Here is a 15065-nt window from a genome sequence, read left to right on the forward strand (position 1 = left end):
TTCATATATTTTAATATGGTACAAGCACTCTAGATACATGGTACAGTTTACAGCTTAACTGGATTTAAAACTAGAGGAAAACATCTGCAGCTGCACAGTACACTGGATGAAATCCTAACCAGGCTTCTGGCTCACCAGCCTCAACCAGGCACAATAAGGCACTACGGAAGTCTTGATCTTTTACTGCTTCTCAAACCCTTCACATTTTGCTGTGATGGTCAACCAGCACTTTTCTCAAGCAGAAATAACATTTTACAGATGATGGTAACTGTAGGAGGAATATTTTAAAGTTAATGTTTCATTAATTTTGTCCAGTGCAAATTTTCAGCTCTCTCCTATCATGGTGGTTCCATTGGAGATTATCATTAACTGGACCTGCTGATGTCAAATAATCCTCTGTAGATAACTTTTAGTCTTTTCAGAATTTAGTCCTAATTGCTTTCTCTGTAAGCTTTTTCCCAGAGTCACAGTTCCAATTCTTGCTTTTTTGTCTTGGCTTTTTTTTTAACTCACTTGCTTTTTTTTTGGTCCCTATTTTTGGTTGGGATCTTCCTCTGCTTGTCCTTTACAGCTGCACAGATCTTCAGAAAACAATCAAGAACCCCTCCTCAAACTGCCTCTGCTCTCCACACTGACATGTTCTCCTTTGGAGCAACACATCTGTCTTTGGGGTTACTTACCTGCTAGGGTTAATCTGCTTTTGATATCAACCACCTAAAACCTTATAGGCATTTTAAATGGACAGAACTGCTCTGATTTCCACATATATATATATATATATATATATATATATATATGGAAATATATATGCTGATTTTGTGCTAAGACTTCTATTATTACATCATTACTGTAACCTCCATAGAAATGTATTTGAAACATATCAATTAGCCAAGCAGATGAGTGGGATGAGAAAAATATGTGTTATATCCATGACTGTAAAATAGAAACAATCTATTGTTTAACAATATTGTCTAACAATATTTTGGTATTAATATAAAGAGTTAATGGATCTAAAAGTGCACCTCTGAAAATGGTAACATTTCTTAAAATCACCTGTGAGTATTTAATCTTTTTAAGGGCCAGATTCACATTTTTGCTTGTGCCTATTCCAACCTTTTGACAGTTTTATTGCTGAAAAATTCAAGGTACATCTCATAATTGTACCAGGAACATGCATTTATCACTGGCAACAGCTCTGTGCCACATGAAATGAATTACTGTAATAGACATGTCATGTAATAGCATCATATTATCCTCTCCCTCTTTCTCCTCACCTTCTGCAATGAACAGGTCAAAAATGATGGTAAGTAGAACAGACAAAATGACTCCTGAAAAAGTTCAGTAAGCAAAATGATGCCTGCTAAAAATAATGCTCTAGCACTACCATGAGTAATTAACTCTAGATTCAATACACCACATAATGAAAATGCTATACTGGGGCTTGAGCCCTAATGCTGCTGCTTAGCCCTAGCAGTTCAACAGGGAGTGAGGCACTTCGCTGGATCAGGCATGAAGGTTAGCAAAATGGAAGACCAGGGCCCCTTAGATCCTTCTGCCCTGGTTTCTACACTGCAGCCCTTTGTTACTGCTAAAAGGCAAGGTGATACAAGGCAAAACCTTACAAAACACTCTCAGGCTCTCCCTGCTGTTCTACAGTTGCTGTGGCCTGAGAAGCAGAGAAACAGAACTATGTCAGACAGGGCAGGAGGTGACACATGGAATGTGTGCCATGAGGATCCAGTCTCATCATGACCCGGTTCATGAAGTTCTCACTAAGCCTTGCACCATTAGTCCAGATTCTAAGGGGTTAGGTTTGGACAAAGTGACACAGAGAGGAGAATATGGGCTAATTTGCAGCTTCAAACCATAGAAAGGAGTATCTGTAGTTTGATATCAGCCCCTGAAAGCAAACAACCACTGGTAGGGTGCAGCACATCTCCTTTTAACCATTTGGGATTTTTTTTTTTTAATTTTAATTAGATTTTGGCCACAATATATGTGACTGCTAACTCAAAGTTAAGTTTCAGCATAAAGAAGCTTTAATTTCCCAAGCACACCCTCATTACTTCACATAATTCCAGCCTTACCTTCATTAAACTTTCCTCACAAATATCTTTGTGCTCATTTTTCCATCCCATCTATAAGACAGCCTCAGTCATGTTATTCTCAATACTGTTTCCCTAACATGGGGTTTATGTGCTCAATTCTCAGAAAAGCTGGGAATGTTATCAGCTCACTGAATTGCTTCTTCCCACTTTCCTAGCAATGTGCAGCAGAGTGCCTCTGACAGCAGTGCGACTGAATGGTGGCTTCCATGCTGAAGGTGCTGCTTAAAGGAACGAGATATATTTTTGCTACAAATAGGAGGAAGCAGCAAATTAGTCAGCAAAATATGATTTTCTGTTATTAAGATAGCAAATACTCCTAAGTCAATTTACAAGCCAAAGGCTCTAGCTTCTTTTCCTCCTACACCCTGCAGCTCAGCTGAGGAGCTTTCAAAGGGAATGAGTCCCTTTAAAGTTCTGCTTTTACTGAAGACACTGAGCTGAGAGCAAATAAACAGCTCTTCATTTGGTTTTGTATGAAAATGTTCAACTTGAAAGCAGCTCAGCCAGACTGAAGTGCTGCTGATTGCAGTGGCCACACTGGGGAAGAAACACACATGTTCTCTGATGTTTGATTAGGAGATGTGCTGCCAGTGAGATTTTAGAGGGAAGTGCTATTTCTCTCTCCTCATGTCCTTCCAGGGATGCTTCCAAGGTGGTCATGCCCTTTGGGTCAGCTTATTCAACACTCATGGACAGAGACATGTAGCAGAAAAAGGAAGGGCAAGGACCCTTCTGGGGCAAGTACCTCCTAGCCTCTCATATTTCATCTTACATTCCACTATCTCCTCTTAATGTGAAAGCTCTCTGTTGGCACCCAAGACACTCCTTAGGCCCGCTGAACTCCTGATCCAGACCTAAGCACAGGATAAAAAGGGGTATGAAAGGTACATTTACACACCCTACTGACATATGCATATTGGATGGTCAAAATTCTAGCCCCAGTGAAGTGTTTAAATGTAGGATACTAAAAACATACTAATTTAAGGCTCAGCTCCGCTTACCTTGGTTCCAAGCATCAAAGCTGCCTGTTGTGCTTTGCAAAATCAGAACCTTAAAAATTTCCTTCAACCTTTCAGCAGACTAAGATGTGCAATACAGAAGAAAATATCTTTATTGCTAAAGAAAAAAGGTATTCTGGCATTGAAAGCTGTATTTTAAAAAATACAGGGCAGGCTTTTACTTCCAGTGATGTCAATGTCAAAGCTCCAATTGACTTCAGTGGGAACATGATTGTATCCAATGGGTAAATAATTGCACATATTTCACATCTCATTGTTACTGAAAACTGTTCTTCAAAAAAGGAAAATAATAGCCTGGATTCAAGGACTCTATTAAAAAGTCATTTGAACTGCATTCTAGCTGAAATCACTTTTACCAATGAAAAGATCTTTTTGTTTATTCAAAATTTACATAATTAGAAAAGCACAAGAGACTTCTCCTTTCTCTATTCTTAGTCCTGTTAGTCTTGAAGTGCTTAAGAGTATCTCAAAGCCCAGAGTTTGTATTTTTCTTGGTTCTCTGCTTTCTACTAGTCCCAGCATTTTAATATGTTTTGAAAAATTCATCATGTCAAAAAATACCTTCTCTTGCATGGTTTTCATTGTAAAACATCAGCATATCTACTCAGTTACTAAACTGTTATCTCAGTAAAATGGGAACACAATCAAAAGGTTGGGCATTATTTATCTTAGCTATGTCTCCACATCAGAAAATTAAGACAGTGATGAATTACACATTACTATACAAAATTTTATTATCAGAGACAAAATTCAAATTTGTTTTGGTTAAAATACAGAAGATCAAGTTTCTCTTAAAAAAAAATTCCATTTAGTTAGTCCTTAAGAGTGGAATAAAAATTTTAAGTTGAACACACAATGGTCCCATATTTATGTAATCATTTTTAAAGGCATGTAACAAAAAACACTGTTCTCAGAAATTCAAATATTTTATTTGGCTTATGTTTTCAATTTCTGATTAGTTCTATATTCGCTAATTAGCACTGTAAGAATAATTCTGCCTTTATTCAAAAAGCCTAGAATGCTCCAAACAATAAATGAAAAACTTTGTTCAATGTGGCATTTTAGATATACAGAGAATCAGTAAACATCTCCCTTCTATATGCAAAATATATCCTTTTCTGTGAAAAAAAATAAATTAAAAAAAAAGCAGAGAGAGTAGTTGGTTCTATATAAAGCTGTGATTTTAAATTCAGCAAAAACATATCACCATATACTGCACCTGAAACCTCTGTAGAAACATATTTTCAGCCTAAATCACTTTCCAGAAATACTAGTTCAGTCATATGCAGGAGTTTACAGTGAATATACATTAATTTGAAGTTTATAATTAATCCCACAGACATCAGAGGGACTGCCTACAGATTTATACATATGGTTGAGTCTCGGTCAACACAGCCTCACATCCTGCCTTACATCCAACTGTTTTGCTGAGTTGAAACTGGTTAAGTTAGCTGTATAAATAAAAATAACCAATGAATAATTTTTCAAAGCAAAATATCCAGAACTAGAAGCTATACATGCATGTACACATGATACACAGAAAGAGAAATGTGGTATTATGAAATCATCTGTATTTTCTCTATAGGAAAATGGCATTCTGATCTAGCAAACAGACATTTATATGAAAACACTGGTGAACTGTATAAAAAGAGTCAGTTTACTTGACACCTCTTACATGACAAAAACCTGAATTCCCAAGACTACAGATTTGAGAACTTCTAATTACAGTATTCAGAATTAATCTAAGGTTAAGACAGAATTAACAGAGGGACTCATCCATTATAACCACCATAAACAGCTGCAGGATGACTTCTTTCTTCTTAAGGTGTCAAACTTACATATGGAGTCTTTTGGAAAAATAATGAAATTTATCATCAATCCTTTATTTTCAACAATATGATCTATTTATGTCATTGACGTGTGTGTAGTTAGTTTTCAGAGAACCAGTTTATATTTACTTCTGCAAAAATACAGCAACTGAACACCTGCCAAAAAAGCATCATAGTGGGAGATACAATCTCTGTTTTTATAAGGCTGTATGTTTCACCCACACCAAAGCCTATTGTCTCTCAAACATTACAACAACATAGCAAAATTACATTTACACATATAATAAAGCTGTCTTTATACAGGGTTGTTATACAGTAATTACAATGATTTTTCCATTGAAAACCATCAAAGTTTGTTTTTTCTTCACAGAGTGTCTAAGTCCAGGAAAGTCCATCTCTGTTGAAATCTATTGTTTGCAGGAAAAAGAGCGGGTAGTAGCCACACTCTTCACAGTACAGTATTCTACAGTTCTCAAAAAAATTATAAAGCTTTATCACATTGGAGCCAATCACAAAATATTATCCAAATGAAAAGCCAAAGAAAAATGAAAAACATTTGTCATCCAATATATGCTACTGAAACCTAGATACAAATTCACAAAACATCCTGTACAGCACCCGAGCTGACACCTCCAGGGCTGTTTTGGGAACAGTGGGGTAGATCCTCAGCTGGAATTCACATCAGTCACTTCAACAGATCTACCCCTCTGGGCATCCACAGAGGCTCTGCGGCCACAAAAGCTCCACCAGTTTTGCCACAGATTATTTTGAAATTACAGAAACCAACGTATTAAGTGGAGTGAAACGTATCACAAAGAACTGAGACTTCATCTTGGCTGCTGGCCTGGTCCATTGTACCATGGCTATCCTGATCAAGCAAATCCAAGTGATGCTGTCCAGAAAACGCTGGGGGACTCTGGCAAAAGCCTCCGGCTCATGACTGCCTGCTGCAGCACAGCCCCTCTGCTCTCACAAAGCTGCTCACCTGTGTTCTCTACCAACATTGCTTCAATACTCTCAGGAAATGGTACACATTAAATAAGCAAAGCACTCTGAAATACTGATTGGCAAGGTCACACTTACTTCACTAGTAACAAATCAGTCAAATATAAATGCCTTTTCTTCTGAGAAATTACATTTGGTCTGACTCACAGCACTTCTCATGTGGGTGATTCTCCTTAAACATACCTCAATGAAACTGGCTCCATATGTCTTTTAAATTCCAGCCTCTAACTGTGTTACCATATTCTAAGGTCAAGCTCAGAATGCCCCTCCACTGCCAGCACGGACACGAGAAAGAGCAAAGTTCAATATCAATAATCTTGATTTTAAAATTCTGCCTAATGAGGGTGTGTGGCCTTACTTTGGTGAAAAATCCTTCCTCCCCTTCCTTCCCACTGAAAACAAAATTACCCATGCCAGCATGAACTACTTGCTCAAGTTAGAGTGGTTTCACTGGGTTTCAGAACTGGTATTAAGACCAGCAGAAGCTTGCACAGTCATATGAGAAACAAAGTGACCAACTTTTTTTACATCTTTGTATGCAAAAAGAGAGCTGCACAGTCACTGGTGCCGTACAGGTTTACGAAGGCATCTGATTGTTTTTGTTTGGGTTTTTTGTATTTTATGGTATGAGTACAATTACTACTATTACTAGAATTATTACCAGAAATAATTTGCAGTATATCCTTACAACCCACTTGTTAAAAAAAGCCCAAGAAATTCCTGGTACACTTTCAAATATTAACAAAAACATCATAAAGAAAAAGTATCTGTTCCTATTCCCACTTGAAAATCAAATATTTGACTGTTTGAAAATATTTCTGAAGAAGGACACTATAATGATCTAAACCTTTACAAACATTTTGGTCAACACTTTTCAGCTGTGATGGCCAGAGCTGAGGTCTTTTTTTTCTGAGCAGTGCAGGTTCATTAGCTGGACCTTTGCTTTCTGCTAGCACAACGCAATGACATTCATCTCTGAAGATCACTCACAACCCATAGTCAGCCAAGGGACCTTGTGTCTCTTCCACACAGATGAAAAGGAAGTTGGATGGAACCTTTCTGCATTTCAGTGGTTCCCAGCTGCTTTCCTAACCCAGGTGGTCTGGCAGCAGTGGAAGGTGATACAGCCAGCAGTTTTCTGACTGCTCCATCCATAGCTGAGCAAACAGACTTTCTTTAGGCTGCTCCACAGCTGGATGGTCGTTCTACTCTTTCATGCTCCTACTGACACTGTGGCTATATCCTGCTTAGGACAGGTAGCCTGATATGGTGAGTACTCATAGCAAGACTGCTGCTAAGCTGATTATATACATTAGCAGTTTTCAAACCCTCATCCATTTTCCTCAAAGATAAAGTTGCACATTTGACTCAAAGTCTATTTTCAGTATCATTTATGATCATGTGGAAGACCAAAACCTTATTATGCAGGTATCTAAATAAAGGCACCCTCCCCTGCAAATATTACCTTTGCTTTATTCTACCCAAATAATTAGATTTTTATGGGAAAAGTATGTCTATGGAGGATTTTACACACACAGACACACAGACACACAGACACAGACACACACACACACACACACTTTTCATTTTTTATTACTTATGACTAAAGAATTAATTGTATGGTTCAGGATCTTTGCTGTGAAAGCACCCTTCTGCATCAGGGCATATTTCCTTTGGCACTCTAAAGATCAGTGAAATATCTACAACAGCCCAAAAACTACACAAAATTCACCTTCAGTTTCCAGAGTAGTATCAGAATTCTTGCTATATTCACTGAAAAGATAATCAAATTTAGATGCACTTGAGAACACATTAGGTTTGGTTTTTTTTATCATACATAACAAATGTCCAAGTACTCCCAGTAATAGCAGAAATGTCATTTCAGAAGAATGTTTTCACAGTGTTCTGCCCTCATCACAATTAGTAGCTACTACCATTTTAACAGCTATTAGCAGTGGATACATGAATAATTCTACCAGATACAAAGTAAAAGGCCAGATACTTGTACTGGACAATTTTATAAAAAATACAATAGCTATTTCGTTATGCTGGCATAGAATCATGTCTACTCATAAGTCTTCCTATATGATTTAGGAAGCCATATCAATTAATAACTACAAAGGATCCTGAGTCATACAAAGGCTGGTTAGAGATTTTACTTTCATCAAATCTCTATAAAATGACACCCATATCCATGTCCACACTGCATTCACATTTTGCATGATCTCTCACTAGAAAGGACACTAGAAAGGAGAAAGTCAAATACTAGAAAATGCTGAAAAGTATGGAGTATTTGGCTTCCTAATCACAATCTAAATCATAAAAATGAGGACCATCTTTAGATACGGGCAAGGGAAGAAAAGGACTGGTAAAAGAGAAAGAAAATCAATATGATAAATTGATTTTTCTAAGCAGTATTAGAACTTTCCATGAGGAATCAACTATTCTTTAACACACAGCTGTGTGAAATTTCTTAAAAAAAGGTTTTTAAAGACATATAATAAAATGTAGGGTGTCTGAATATTGCAGAAAACAATTGTGTTTTTTTTTAGATTTAATACATTTAAATTTAATCCTGATTCAGTGTGAAACAGCAAAATACAAAACATAAAAAATAAAATAATAGAGAATTATAGTGGAAAGGCCAGTTCAACCTTAGAGCAATAATACTAACATTATTAGAATACAATTATAAGCAACACATCAATGGGTATGTATAATATATACATTTGGGTCTTGATATCTGGTAGATCAGTTGCTCAAGGCCACTAAAATATCATTTTGCATCCAACACCAGCTAAATGTGCAAGAAGTTCAATCCAAATGAGCAAGAGTTGAAATTTCTGTGCACTGTGCAAAACACACAGGCTGTAGCGAAATTTTGACTTTGGAATATACTGTTATCAGTGGGAAGACCAGAAACTTTTATGTGCATCTTGCAAGGTATATGGTTTAATCTGTGGTTCTGGAAAAGTCATCAAAGACAATACTGAATAAAATGGTAAAGGGACAGACCATTTCACACTCTTCTGTTCTCTGAAATCCTCCAAGCAATTCATATTTGAGGGCTTGGCTTTCTGCACACTCTTTGGATATCACAATTTTGGCCTTCATTACAGGGTAGAGGTTACATTAAATAGTATTTGGCTTGCTTTTTTATTATAAAAAAAAAACCAACTCTGCATGTGATTTTTTCTCAGTAGAAATTAAAAATGTGACGCTACATACTGGCATTGAGGTTGAGTTTGGTCAACCGCATAAAATAATACTTTTCACTTTTAAATGCCTTTCATAAGAAGATATTCAAGTGCTTTGCTAACATTAGTCAAGCCTCACAACACCCCTGTGAGGTAGGTAAAATACAAAGGAGGAGGAGGATTTCACTCAGCTTCGACATGATAATGTCTCTGGGCAGCAGGTTCACTAGCACAGCAACATAGCACAAAGGTTTAGGGCATACTAAGGCAAAGAGTTAACAGTACAAGAGCACAGGATTCCCTCTTCTTTTGGTTATATGTGAGTCAAGCTAATGTGCTGCACAGCACCAAACAGCTGAAAAAATGCCCACGTAAGGATTTCATGCACCCAACCCACAGACACCCTCCAAAAATAAAGGGCACACAACAACAGGCACCAAGATCAGTACAACAGCTTAGTTACAGGATGGGTCTGCTAGTTTTTGAGGAGCAGAATACCTTGGTAATGAGAGCCCAGAAAACAATACTGTCTCCACACAACTCTGAAAATATCAGAAGATGCTTGGGTTTGGTTCTTTTCACACTGTTTCATTTCACAACTTACTGAGGATAAGCAACTGCAAGTGTAAAGCATGTTGGTAACTTCCATGCCTTGTGAGGGCAACCAGACAGAATGGCTACTCTCTACTTTACACACATGTACATGGCCATGATGTGGTCAGATGGTTGGGATAGGTTGGGACGGGATAAAGAAACTGTCCCAAATCTATATTCTACCTCTGAAGCTGCTGCAATCTGACTCCTGAAAACTGTATTCTTGTGGCTTTTTCCTCCAGTGTGGATGGATATGAGAGAGTATTTGCCCTCACCAGTTTTATCCTCAACATTTAGCTCCAGAGTGCAGACAGTCATTGTACAATTCCACTGTGTCACTGATCTTTCAAATTAAGGATTGAGAAGAAATAAACACGATTAAGAAAAATGTCATTCATGAACAATAGTCTATATGAAGTACAAGGGAACCGAAAGAAAACCACATTCTCAGTATTAGTCAGTACAAATAAACACATGTATACCTCCCTCACTCTCTTCACATTTCACTTTTCAATTATGGCATAAATCATACATTCCATATTTGCAGAAGTGTTGCCTATATAGAGAATCTGACCTGTCTATCATAATAAAGCACTACAAAGCTGGTCTACCACATGCAAGACAGCCCTCTTGGGCAATTTTAAGTCTTTGCATGCAAGATATTCTCCCTTTTTCCTAATTTCTATTTGAATCTTATAATACTTGTGCACTGTGAGCTACAAAACTTACTAGTGCACAGGCTGGGTGACCTGCATGATCCGTTGTATCAGTGCCTTGTAAAGTAGCTGAGAAGAGGTGGTTCACGGATTCTGTGAAATCAATGCAAAGCTGCCCCCACACACATTTGCAGTTGAAACTACAGAGTTTCATTGATCAGCAGTGAACAAATGTATATAATTATAATGCAGTGATGATGTCCTTCTCATTTTCTCTCTCTAACCCTGCTCCTGGCCTTTTTCTCTTTCTCCTCTCTTACTATTCTGATTATTTAAATATAGGAATATGGAGACTGCAGATACAACTGGTAATTCAAAAAATGAGCTGGCATCTTTCTAATCATTAGGAGACAATCTGAGTGGTAGACAAACTGGCAGCAAGCGGGAAAGTAGATTTTACATCTCATGCCACCCCAAGCTGGAAGCCTTCTGCATTTCCTTTTCCTTGCTTTCCTTTTTTTCATCGAAATAGTGATTGTCATAGAGTCTTTGTGCTTTGTATAATGCCCAACTTTGATGTAACTGGAACTCACATACAAAATGTGGCTGTTATACATAAGCATGCTAAAATACAGGCAAAGACAGTACAAGCATGCACAAAATAGCCTTTGAAGGATTTTTTGTTTGTTTTTTTCCCGACATTTACATGCACCACTTAATATCATGTTTGGTTGTGTACATTGAGGACTGGGTTTCACAAGCATTCATGATCTTCTCTTCTGAAAATCTTCTTGACAATTTCACAAGAGTTCAGTGTAAAAAGAAAAATCCACAATGAAAAAAACAATAAAACAAAAAACCTTATCCCTGCAGTCTGATCTCGTCTTCATGATTTTCATGTTGAACACTTTTAAAATGTCTCCTCTTCCTCTTGCAGTGAGTCATGTTTAAATGATTGGCTAAAAAGACAGATTACTGTGTCAAGGATTTTCTTAGCCATTGGAACAGTTCTTCCTTATAAAGCCTTTGCCACCGCACATTGGCTTCCACTGTTTCCACAGCACGAGAGAAAGAGACAGCAGCACCCCCTTCGTAACTCTTTATAAAGTTCTTTAGCTGGAAATACAAGTTAACAGGTTAAATTTGCCGCAACTAAAGAAAGCAAGCATTTCCAGTGCACACAAGTAAGTCAGCCATTTAGGACAAACTTCCACAATCAATGTAGAAGTAAATGCAGCATCAGGTAGAAAGATTTAATAGGAAATGTATTAAGACAGCAAACTGTCAATTAGATGTGATGCAATTGCTTCACATTGCACTGGAAGATATTGATATGTCAGTGCTGGATCACATTAATATAATTACCTCCTACCCTCCTGCAGCTCAGCTGCTGCACTGCGTAGATGGCTGCTCTAAATTTTTATTTGTATCTAAGAAACAAAACTTCGAGCAATGGAATTGCTTCTAATTAAGGTTTATATGCAAATATCAGCAGAAGGCAGCCTTGATGCCCTTTGGTTTTATCAAGCTTCAAAACACATTAATTTTATTTTGATGTGCAGATCCTTTCTGGTTACATAACACAGGTCAGTTGCTGAAAAAAGGAATGATGGTTACAGTAAGAAGAGAATGGCAAAATAGCAAGTGGCCATGCATTTGACAATCTTTGAATACCTGAAACATACTCCTTCCCTTATGAGAAAACTTTCATCTTTTTTTCTGCAGACTGAAAAGGTTCTTGCTCTGCTCTTGTATATTTTCAAAGTATGGCACCAGCACCTGGATTATTATAACCAGTGGTGCTGGCAGGTTTTCAATTGTTGTTCTTTCCAAGTGAGATTTGCTAGGCTGATCAGCACAATAGATGGCAGATTATGTTGAGTAGTACAAAATTTGATGGTTTTAGTAACACTTATGAATAACTAGTTATTTTTTTATCTTTTTTTTACCAGTGACACCAAATTTACCTCAGTTTCTAAATTCTGACTTCCAGCAGCATCTTTGTGCCTGGGCTCAGAACTGAAAAGGTTGATTCTGCAACTGTCTCATTCCATCACAGCAAAAAGCATGAAAGAGACCTGGAAACTATTAAAATCAGACTTTACCTGATCGCTGTACTTTTTATACCAAAATGTTTACAATACCAGTTTCTTTTAGGGAAGTATAACCAAGCAGCTCACCAATCCTATCATGAAGGCGGAAACAAAGAGTTCAGAAGGCTTCCTTGTGCAGGGCAGACACTCAGATCTGACCAACAGCATCATCCCCAGCTGGGGGTAGGAAACCACCTGTGGCTCCTCCTTAAGCCACTGAGGCCACCAGACTTGAGTACAAACAAATGGTTGGATAACATCAGAGCACAGAGTTCAAGTAATGGTGGTTGTACTGCATAAGAATCACTGTATCCATTTGGAGCAGCATTGAGTAGATGCTAAACAGAGTGTAGCACAACCTCACTCAGGACAGATGTAAAGTTAAAATGAAAAATCATTCCCATCTGTGATAGATTGGCATTTAAGAAACAAAGAGAAACACCTAAGGAAGTTTAGGCTGCCGGAGGCTGATGGGAGTTTTTCTCCTGGCCAATAACTGGCCATTTCTGAGAACTGACAGTAGTTTTGACCATTGAAAAGCGAGATCAACCTATGAACACCACCTTAAGACCTAAGCCTGCGAATTTGTCTCTTTGTTTCCTGGCTGTGAAAGGTAACAGAGCTCCAGCTGGCTCCCGTCCCCTGGCCAGGCCATGCGGCCCGGGCGGGGGCTGGGCTGGGCCCAGCGGCTCCCGGCCGGGAGATGGGGCCTGCGGGGCTTGCTCCGGGCTCTGGCCGGGCCAGGCCGGTCCCTGGCTCGGCTGCAGTTTTTCTGCCGCTGCTGAGTTTCACCAGAGACTGCCGAGTAAGGAGAGAGAAAGACAATGACCTGCGGCGGGCTGAGACAGGACTAGACTTTCTAGAGCAGCCATGAAGAATCTTCCATCACAGACTGCTCCAGCTGCTGCTCCGGCAGAGATCACAGAACCATCTACAAAGCCTGGGCAAGATTTTAACCTTTTCATTACCTAGATGAGACTTGCAGATTAATCCTTTTTTTCCACAGAAAGAGGGGAAGAGAGAGAGTAATCAACAGGTAAAGAGACAACAAAAACTATTGAAGATAGTGAAGAAAGGAATTAAGCTTCAGATGGGGGAGAGAAATAAGGAGATGCTTTAATAAGCTGAAATATTCTTTTGCTAAAACTATGGAGATGGACAATAGTGTTCTGAAAAAACTCCTTTCATTCATGAGAGAGTACTTTGGGGAGAATAGAGTATTTCAAAGTGTGTATCGGAGCAAAAGTAATTAATTGATAAAGCTGAGTAAAATGGTGAAGTATTTGTGATCTTATGTGATGCTGGAGCAGAAACGGAGAAGTGAGAGTTCTTGAAAATTTGTGGCCCTTAAGTGGCAAAGAGAAAACTTCTGTTTCCAGAGATGGTCACAGAGACAGATGAAGAGAACTTTTGCCTTTGAATAACTCATCCTTAAAATGACACCCCTTGACCCATGACCCATAACACACCTCAGAGTGATGTGAAATGGAAGGAAAGAACTGATGACAGAGTTTTCCGGGCAGCTGGCATCAGAAAAATAGAAAGCCATGAGAAAAATGGTTTTATTATGAACAACTCCATAGATTAGCAGAAGAGAACTTCTTTTTCTCTACAAAGACTGATAAAAAGACTATAACAAAGTTGGGACTTCTAACCACCAGGTTTTGTCGTCTCTGTGTTATGTGAACAAAGAGAATGGTTGGGTAGTGGGGAAAAAGGAGTTCTGGAAGTTTTATTCTGGTTTCTTATTCCTGTAGTTTTGTTAATAAACTTTCTTTATTCCTTTTAAGTTTTATACCTGTTTTGCTCTTCTAATCCATATCTCACAGCAAGAAATGAGTACATTTTCTAGTGATTTTTTAGCTAATGGTAAACCACGACACCATCTAAATAAGAAGTACAAATTATTGTGGTGTAATTTGGCCAGCACATACAGTTAGCAGATTTTCTCACATGGAAAATACTGTGAGAAAGAGAAAACCACAGAGCACATTGGCAGCTTCTACTTTCAACGCTGATGTTTTCAAGGACTGCCCTCTGCAGAATAAGCTAATTAAGATAGAAATATCTCATCTTCAGTTTCTCAACCAATAGTCAAGAGAAAAAGACTAATCTTCATATCCAGCCAAGCACAAAGCACTGCCTGCACAATCCCCCTCCTGACACCACCTCTACACACGTGTGTTTTTGCAATCTGTTCCTCGTCCTTGTGCTGCCCAACAGGTTGGTGTTGCAAAGGCAGTTGGGCCTTCAACAGCAGCAGAGAGAACAGAGTTTCTGGACAACCTTGTTATTGTTCCTGCCCTGCTCCCTGATTACACTGAACACAATCTCACATGACAAAAGTAATTTAAAAATTACCTCTCTTAGTTCTCCTTCAGTATTGAGGAATTCTGTGACCCCACTGACAAGCTTTGAATTCATAAATAACGCTTCTCCATACCTACAAGGAAAAAGAGAAGATGCACAGAGAGTTACTGCAAGAGCCAGGTAAACTGAAAATTAGAAAGTAATTTTCCGTAAGCAAGGGAGAAGGCACAGGAATGATTTTGGGGGATCAAGGG

At 38.3% G+C, this 15065-nt stretch overlaps 1 protein-coding gene across 1 annotated transcript in view; it reads right to left on the bottom strand.

Annotated features, from left to right (window-relative positions):
• Positions 1 to 3987: 3987 nt before the first annotated feature.
• The window catches only part of TRHDE (thyrotropin releasing hormone degrading enzyme), a 211339-nt gene continuing 200261 nt past the window's right edge, over positions 3988 to 15065 (bottom strand). The window contains exons 18-19 of the mRNA XM_005519367.3: positions 14863 to 14944; positions 3988 to 11524 (exon numbers count right to left, since the gene is read on the bottom strand). Of these exons, the coding sequence (XP_005519424.3) occupies positions 11381 to 11524; positions 14863 to 14944 (226 nt within the window). The 3' untranslated portion in view covers positions 3988 to 11380. The remainder of the gene's footprint in view (positions 11525 to 14862; positions 14945 to 15065) is intronic.

This window comes from Pseudopodoces humilis, chromosome 5, assembly GCF_049639895.1.
Source record: "Pseudopodoces humilis isolate 2021_Gansu_Grassland_sample_001 chromosome 5, ASM4963989v1, whole genome shotgun sequence".
NCBI lineage: Eukaryota > Metazoa > Chordata > Aves > Passeriformes > Paridae > Pseudopodoces > Pseudopodoces humilis.